This window comes from Notolepis coatsorum (genome assembly GCF_963971535.1).
Source record: "Notolepis coatsorum genome assembly, chromosome: 15".
In the NCBI taxonomy this organism is placed as follows: Eukaryota; Metazoa; Chordata; class Actinopteri; order Aulopiformes; family Paralepididae; genus Notolepis; species Notolepis coatsorum.
In genome coordinates, this window is record NC_140179.1 from 85,529,122 (window position 1) to 85,538,218 (window position 9,097).

The 9,097-nt window shown below is 45.8% G+C and overlaps 2 protein-coding genes across 2 annotated transcripts in view; both read right to left on the minus strand.

The window, feature by feature from the left end:
• The window catches only part of LOC311242123 (XK-related protein 8-like), a gene marked incomplete at both ends in the record, with an annotated part of 58,639 nt that extends 56,076 nt beyond the window's left edge, over window positions 1-2,563 (minus strand). The window contains 2 exons of the mRNA XM_084331078.1: window positions 227-530; window positions 2,536-2,563. Of these exons, the coding sequence (XP_084187204.1) occupies window positions 227-530; window positions 2,536-2,563 (332 nt within the window). The remainder of the gene's footprint in view (window positions 1-226; window positions 531-2,535) is intronic.
• A 1,980-nt stretch (window positions 2,564-4,543) lies between these two features.
• On the minus strand, window positions 4,544-7,324 carry LOC311242124 (XK-related protein 8-like; the record flags this gene model as incomplete). The annotated part of the gene is made up of 3 exons (XM_084331079.1): window positions 6,931-7,324; window positions 5,548-5,735; window positions 4,544-5,298 (listed from the first exon to the last, which is right to left on the minus strand). The coding sequence occupies exons 1-3, from the start codon at window positions 7,254-7,256 to the stop codon at window positions 4,544-4,546; spliced, it is 1,269 nt and encodes a 422-aa protein (XP_084187205.1). The 5' UTR covers window positions 7,257-7,324.
• Window positions 7,325-9,097: the final 1,773 nt, after the last annotated feature.

Below are 9,097 nucleotides of genomic sequence, written 5' to 3' on the forward strand. Positions count from 1 at the left end.
AGAATCTAAAGATATGAAATTACGCGTTAGTTGGCTTTGTTATTACACTACTCTTTATTCTTTATTATACTTTTTTTTTACTGTATGAAGCACAATCTCAGGAGGCTCATACAGAACCAAGCATTCCACTGTAAAATGTACATTGTACGCCTATGTGTTAATAAAACTAAACTTGAACTTACTGTGAGCACATGATGCCAATAGAAAGTAAACAAAGCGTACCGACCTGAGGAAGACTCCCATTTGAAACACATGGAGAGTCTTGAGTGAGACCGGGCTCAGACAACTCTCCACTCTGGACTGTGGCTTGTCGTCATGATAGCCATAAAACAGCCAACTGTAGACCTGTCCGATGACGGAGGAGCCGATCAGGAACAACAATAGGAGCCACATGTATACGTAGGCCTCTTCTCGGTAGAAGGACACAATCGCCCATGCGTGACAGCACAATGTCAACCAGAACAAGCAGCAGACCCACGCAAGTAAACGTGAAGTCCAGAAGAGGGTTGTCCGACATGGTGCATGTAGTCCTAAAATTCCAAACAAACTTTTCTCACTAAACTAACCACCACTGGTATATATAGACTACGGTTTAATTTACATAAAATGTGGGTAAACAGGCTCAGCACGACACACCCCTTCTTGATAGGGCTCTAAAAAACCCTCAGCTCAGAACTAGGCAAAATCTGCATATGGCTCGCTGATAACAAACTATCATTACACATGGGCAAAACAGAGTCCATTCTCTTCGGTTCAAATAACAAACTCAGCAAGACCGACGGCTTCTCAGTTACAGTGGGTGACAATATTGTCACAAGGAAAGAAGATATTACCTAGGTTCCATCCTAGAGGCAAATCTTTCCTGTGACAAAATGGCATCCAATGTAATAAAAAAAGTCAACCAACGAACTCGATTCTTGTACCGGATCTCCTCGCTGGTAAACAAGAATACCCTGAAGACTTTGGCAGGAGCACTCATTCAAGGGTATTACGACTATGCTTGCACCTCATGGTACCAAAGCACCTCAAAGGCGCTAAAAACAAAATTACAAACATCTCAAAACAAACTGGTCAGACTACTGCTTGACCTTACTCCTAGAACCCACCTCACCCCTGCCCACTTTGACAACCTAGGATGGCTTAGAGTAGACGACAGAGTACAGCAACTTGCAATGGGTCTGGTCTACAAGATACACTACACGACCAAGGTACCCATGTACTACATGTCAAAATACTTCCCAAAGGTCAGTGAATACCACGATCACAACACCAGAGGGAGCTCCACAAACCCAGATTCGGCTCAAACAAGGGACTAAACACGTTTCGCAATTATGCCACAGCAATGTGGAACGCCCTACCCAAAGCTGTAAAGGAATGTGAATCACTACCCACTTTCAAAAACACTCTAAAAAAACACCTACGGGAGACTGCAATTCGAAACTGGCCCCTATAAATGCCCTAACACAACCCCCTCCAATGTACAGTAAATTACCAAGTATGGTCTTGTCAATATTCCAATGTACAGTTTTGCTTGTACAGTGTCCCCCACCCACCCCTCCTACCCACCCCCCCCCCACTCCTACCCAACCTCCAATGTACAGTCCCCCCCACCTACCCAACCTCCTCCAATGTACAGTTTCTACGTCAAATGTATACACTCTTTTTTCTGGACTCTTTTCGTATCACAAACAGTACTGTATTTGCAAATCTGGTATGTCATAAATGTATAGATGTAGCAGTACTGTCTATCTGTATGTCATGTATGTCATATATGTTACGATGAATTGAAAATGGGGGACCCTGATGTAAACAAGACGAAAGTCTTTCTCTGGTCTGCATCCCCTTAACAATTGTATGTATTGAGCTGTACTGTACTGTACCCATTCTGCAATCTGTTAATAAAGTTTTCAATCAATCAAAACTCTGAATCTAGAACAACGCAACACTTCCGGTATTCTGAAATCATATGAATGAATGTGGATGAGAGCCTTGACATTAAGTGGTTGTAGCTACAGCTGTGGGGGTGCTGGAGACATGATCCAATAGACTTGTATACCCGGGCCCTGAGTCTCCTGAACATGCAGATTGCCCATGGAGTCTCCCATGGATTGTCCAGAGATCTAGGTTGATCAATCTGCGCATGCAGAGTTCAGGAGTAGGTGCGGGAAAGTGACTATAGCTCGGCTGAGAAAGTGCCGATCGACTTGGGATTGGTCTCTCCGTGTTCAGCAGACTCAGGCCAGGCATATACAAGTCTATTGGATCATGTCTCCCGCACCCCCACAGCTACAACCACCTAATGTCAAGGCTTTCATCCACATTCATTCATTTTCTCCCCCCACTCTCCCATGATTTCAGAATACCAGAAGTGTTGCAGAGATCTATACTAGCAGTCAGATTGTATTAGCTACCACCCATCACTTCAACCGCTACCACGTCTGAAGATTCTTCGTTTTACTGTGATAACCTGAATAGTTTTCATTCCAATCTTTTAAACTTTTCTGTGAATATTCATGACCTCTAGCGGATGCTTACCCCATGACCTTTCCTCTAGCGCCACCATTTGGCCAAACTCAATTTTAAAATGAGCGCATCTCCTGACCCATTTGTCGTACAGTAACGGAAATTGTATATTTGTATAATATGTATTATTAGGGGTGTGGTCAAAATGTGTCATTGAGGATTGGGGGCGTTCTGGGGATTTACCGCCACGACAACACAAGTATAGTTTTAAAATGTGCTTCCTTATGAAAATGTACATCCATAGCCTGTATATACGTACATAGGTTTAACACAAATTATCTTTTTATGGACAATGAACGTGTAATATAAAAGTGAATAGAAAATACATATTATAGCAGAAGCAGTTTAAGGTTCTTATCACTTTAATAGCCCAGTAATACAAATGAGGTCATAGAAAAGTTGACCTGGATATTGACCTTTGGTCTCAGCAGAGCGGACGCAACTAGTAAGGTCCACTAGGCCTACACTCTGTGTACCAACACTGTTAGATATAAAACTGTTATAAGCATGGAAAAATAGGTTTGGCACATAAGAATGGATCCTCCACTTAATAAAAAAAAACACCAACATAGGCTCCCCCCCCAGTATAATGCTAGTTATTCAAACTGTTACAATACAATTGTATTCTATACACTGAAAAGAGCCATATGCTTCCACGAACATGAAACGTTAAGGTTTTATCATAAACCTTATTGAAGCTCTCTATTAACTGGTAAACAATGTTTTGACATATGTAACAAAAATATTATAATAATAATAATAACGAGTGAGCTAGGAAAAGTAACATCAAGTAGGTCTACCTCATTACAGTAGTAGTCTTCCTCATTGTGTCACTGACTGTAGAAAACAAATCAACAATGCTTGGTTAGTCACGTGTCACCCTGCAGACTCATTAAAGGAACACGCCAACATTTGGGAAAATTAGCTTACCGTCTTCTCCAGAGAGAGACAAGAAGATACCAGTTTCCTCTCTGTGCGTTCAGTAGAAAGCTATCTGGCTGCATGTTAGCCTAGCTTAGCACAATGAATGGAAGTGGACAGTGCCCCTTAGACTTCGGGAGAGGTGTTAGTTGGACAATGCCTAGGCTAACCGGCACTGTCCGCTTCCATTCATTGTGCTAAGCTCCATTGCGTCCAATAACGTGCAGCCAGATAGCTTTCTACTGAACGCACAGAGAGGAAACTGGTATATATCTTATTGTCTCTCTCTCTGGAGAAGACGGTAAGCTAATTTCCCAAAATGTTGGCGTGTTCCTTTAAACACTGTTAAAAGATTGAGAACGCGGGCGCCCCAGTGGCGAACCACATAACACGCTGAGTCGCAGCACGGCCGACCCGGGTTCGATTCCCGGACCCGTCGTTATTTGCAGAATGTCTTCCCCCCACTCTGTCTCCCGTTCCTCCTCTCTCTCTCTCTCTCGCTACTGGACTGCCCAGTAGCAAAAAGCGATAAACGCTAAAAAATAAATCTTTAAAACAAAAAGATTGAGAACGCTTTACATTTATATTATGGTGAGAATTAGCCTACAAGTAACACGTGGAAGTGTCACTCAGCACAACAATAAAACAAAGGTCTTAAAAGGGGAAGCCGGGCCTTGATGGTAGATTGTGTACATTCGTTGTTCTTGCAAACAAGTAAACAAAGTTAAGTATGAACAGATACAACTGTTCAAAAATACATTAACAAAGGTTTCAAACGTTTTCGTTAAAGCCAGATGTACCATTTTTTGTACCTTATCTCGTACAAAAACATACTGACAGAGTAAAGCAGATCAACTTTACTCACTTAGTAGAAACGGCATAAAAATACCGAACGTATTTTGTCATATTTTTCTACAGTGATCTTATCAAATGACCACAGCTTCAAACACTGTTTCTCAGCCTTGCTTGATTTACAATACGCCAGGCCTATTGAAATGCAGCATATAAGGGGTGTAGAGATGCACTGCAGGCATGCTGCCATACATTCCTAACAGGTAGCGTGTGATGGACAGTGCACTCTGGGCTCCGGCACATCCAGTCAGACAACGCTCTTGGCCTTGCGCCCATTTGTCTTCGTTAGAGTTCTCTTGGCTTCCTCCTCTGAGTAAAAATGCATGGCATGGCAGGCCATCCTCTTGTTGAGCAGCTGGGAGGACGAGGTGCCGTCCTGGGTGGCAAAGGCTCTGAAGGACACCATCCCGTCGGGCATCTCATCTGCCAGCCCGGGCTCTCTCACGGGGGGCCTCCACAGCTTGGGGTGGAAGCAGCAGTAGTAGAGGGCTTTGAAGACCAGTCCCAGGAGGTAGGTGATGAGCAGGGTGATGAGCAGGACGGGGGTGTAGCATTGCGTCAGGACCGGGTCCCGGTAGCACCACCACGTGGCCAGTAAAATGCATCCGTCGGTCGTCATGAAGGAGTGGTAGATGATGCTTCTGGCCCTCGTCTGCCCCTCCGCCACGTTGAACCAACTGAAGTACCAGATGAGGCCCACGGTCGCCCGGTAGAGCCACTCCCCGCCCTCACTGTCCATGAAGTCCGTCTCCTGCCGCCAGGCCCAGAGCACGAGCACTGGCCATAGCAACAGGAAGTGGGCGGTAATGTAGCGGGGCAGGACAGAGGCAAAGAGGGCGATGGCGGCCACGCGCGGGGCGATCAGCAGCAGGTTCCACAGGAAGTACACCAAAGAGGATCCCCAGTCCTGCTTGGCCTTGTCTCGGAGGAAGGAGCGCAGGGACCGGTGGTAGTCCACCACCATCCAGGCTATGGAAGTGGTCGATGCAGCCACACTCACACCTACAGAACACAAGTGTGCCATATTACAATTTTGTGGTGTTTGTAGCCTGACGATCAACCTAATAGTGATTGTCGTGACCTAACCGACTCCATTGTTCCTCTTTGACACACGACGATGCTTATTGCGTACTGCTATTTGTGGAAGTTCAACTTCAAGTTCAAGTTCCTTTTATTGCCACAAAAAAGGAACTTGAGTTAGTTAAGTTAATGCCATCTGTAGCGTGAAACGGGAAGCAGAGAGTTACTCACACTGTACAGTCCTGGCCTTGTTGGTGTGCAGCATGATGTATGTCATGAGGGTGAGTTGAGGAGCGCTCTCGCAGAAGGTCTCGATGAGCCGCAGCATGCTGAGGTCATGGGTCAGGTAAACGGCATACTCCGACCCCTGCTCCTTTCGCCACCAGACGCGGAAGCCTTGCCATATGGCAGAGATGTGTCTGCAATGCATGGACAAAATCAGTGTTACAGTAGAAGGGATCCCCCCTACGCCATACATGCATCGTGGGTATATTTTCCTGTGAAAGTTGCCCATAGAGCAGCTCCTGTCACTGGGAACACAACTCATATAGAACTTCAGAAAGTACACTACAAATGGTAGCGACTATCATCGTTGCCATCTGTTGTTTAGCGCCCTTCAAAAAGCGCCTGGCTGCATGGAATTTAAGCAATTTTACCAATTCCATGCAGTTCCTTTCTTCTAGTATAAATTTGATTCTGCATGATAAGGGGCCTTTAGCAGCATTGTGTCAGACCAACCACGCCTTTAACTTTCATCATGTTATTGTCATTATTCATGCATTGTATGCATTCCGTTCCGGTCTGTGACTAGTTTTTCTTGTTGACATGCCACAAGAATTAGCTATATGGTTTCTGCACACAGGTCTCCACCCGCCTACCCAACCCCCCCCCCCCCCCCCCCCCACACACACACACCTCCTACAATGTACAGTTTCTTCCCCCTAAAATGTATATACCGGTACTCTCTTTTTAGACTATTTGTGTACTCTGGTATGTCATAAATGTCTAGATGTAACAGTACTGTCTACCTGTATGTCATGTATGTCATATATGTTATGAATTGAAAATGGGGGACCCTGATAAACAAGACGAAGTATTTCTCTGGTCTGCATCCCCTTAACAATTGTGTGTATTGAGCTGTACTGTATTGTACCCATTCTGCAATCTGTTAATAAAATGTTCAATCAATCTGTCAACTGTTATTATATGCTTGCTTGAGCTGCTCCATCACACCCTCCTCTTTCACTATATCACATTGCCTTATAATTTCACACTCTTGTTCAAGATGTCGCTTTTATTTGAATCCCAGAAGCTGGCCCTTTGTTTTCATGTAACATGTTGCTTACCGATTGTATGGTTGTGGAATTAATTGCTGTACGTCTATATGATCAAATTGATATACATTCTCCCACATTGCTAAAGAACTTAGCCTAGCTGCCATATATCTGGAACGCCTCCATCCCTGACTAGTGTTTGTCTAATAACGTTATATCCGTAACGTTAGCTTCAGATTAGTCCCGCTATATGAATGCCTTGTTTTACGAAGATAGATAGCTGCTATCTCTCACTTTGTTTACAATGTCAGCTGACAAGCTGAATCAATATCGAAGTTACCTGCAAAAGAAGCCAAGTTGGAACACATGTAAAAGGCAGGAAAGTTTTACGCGGTTGCCGAAAAGAATAGTCTCTGATGAGGTCTTTGCATTGAAGCCCTGCAGCTCGCGGTCATATTTGAACCAGAACCAGCTGAACATTTGGACTACTGCAGAGGACAGAACCATGAGGCCGACCAGAACTCCGAACCAGAAGAAATCACTGCGGGAATAAAACTCTGTGGCCACCCACACATCAGATCCCCAATCGAACAAAAATGTGCACACGCCGATGACCGAGAAAACAAAATCAAGCCAGGAGTATTTAGAAAAAGTTGGGCACTCCATGGCTGGCTAAATTAGCCGGCTAGCTAACTGTTAACGTTAGCTATTCCCTTTCATATGTGTACCGTTATTTTCTCCGCACGACTTCACCTTCTTCAGCCCAGTGGAAAATTGGTTCGTATTTTTCATATCTGGGAGATAACTCGCACATACTATTTGTTGATTATGCTTCTAAAGGACAACGTGGCTCGAGTGTTGTTTGTTACCTACGAATGCAGTTTTTACTACCAGCCTCGCAAGAGTGACAACGCAGGCCAATAGCATAAAACTGCAGTGCCGCAGCCCCATACATAGGAGGGGCCTGTACTGTGCGGTGCACTACTGCGCATGCGAGAAACAAAGTAAAGTCAATCTAATCTAGTCTAAGGTTACATTTAGGCCCTCATCCAGAATATGTTAAGTTTAGAGTAACAGTCAGGGCTGGTGGTAATCCAATTGATATTCAGTTTAAGAAAAAAATGCGAGTCTATAGACAATTGGTTGCATTGAATGCTTTATTTGGTTACTCCTAATCCAATTGATATTCAGTTTAAGACAAAAATATTTTGGACATTTGGTCCTATTTTCCGTATGTTACTTTATGTAACGTATGTTACTTTATGTTTCTAGTGTCCTATATTATGTTACTTTGTTTCTCGCATGCACAGTAGTGCACCGCACAGTACAGGCCCCCAACGCACAGTACAGGCCCCTCTTATGTATGGAGCTGCGGCACTGCAGTTTGACCCTACTCACGCAGGCGCTCAGCCTCTTGCCCAAATATGAACTACTGGGTCGAAGAGCTATCGAAAGGTTATTTCATAACCTAGTTATATGAATACTGGCTGAGCGTCTCGCTCTGCCAATGAGATAACCTCTTATCTCCACGCACATATTGTGCACATGAAACAAACAAATGCACCCACTTGCACGTGACCAAGCCACTCCCATGCGTCTCCCTATATGACGCCGGAAATGGTCACGCTCCACCTTCCTCAGAACGATTTCCATAAGCGGAAAAACCATCCAAGGGACCTCAGGGCGCTAAGAGCGAGACGCTCAGCCAGTATTCATATAACTAGGTTATGAAATAACCTTTTGTTATATAGCATACTTGGCTATCGCGTCTCGCTCTGCCAATGAGATATGGGGCAGAGCGGACGCGTGGCCCGACAAGTGTACCCCCTGAGGGCCCGTAAGCCCCAGCCAGGGAGGAGGGGAGTCCCGTCCACCCGCCCGTCCTAACGAAGGGGGGGAAGCAGTCAACTCCACCAAAGTGCGAAAAAGGGGGAACCAGGTACCCCTGAACGCACAGCACAGGCGGGACCACGTGTGACACAACACTCCGTGGCCCACACCCACACACCCCTGCTAACCCACCAAATGGCGGGACGCAAGAGAGGTCCCAGACCCCAGAACCGCCTGGGAGACAGAACCCCCAGTCATGTCCATGAGGTAAAACCTAACTAAGGACCCGGGGAGGACCAGGAGGCCTCAGCACAGATGTCCTCCACCGAGGCCCCCCCAACAGGGCAGCAGAGGCCGCCACTCCACGAGTGGAGTGCGCCCTGACGCCCCCGGGGGGGGACCCGTCCAGCCAACGTGTAGCAAAGGGCAATGCCCTTGCACAACCAATGTGACAGGCGCTGCTTGGACAGCGCCGTACCCGCGCGAGGGCCACCGTAACAAACAAACAAACAGTTGATCGGAAGCCCTGAGATCCCACGTCCGACTGAGGTAAACCCCCAGTGCACGGACAGGACACGACAGGTGAAGGCTCGCCTCCAAATCACTAGCGTGAGGAGGCGGATGAAACGCCTGAACCACAATATCCCTGGAGTAAAAAGAGCTCCGGATATTCTTTG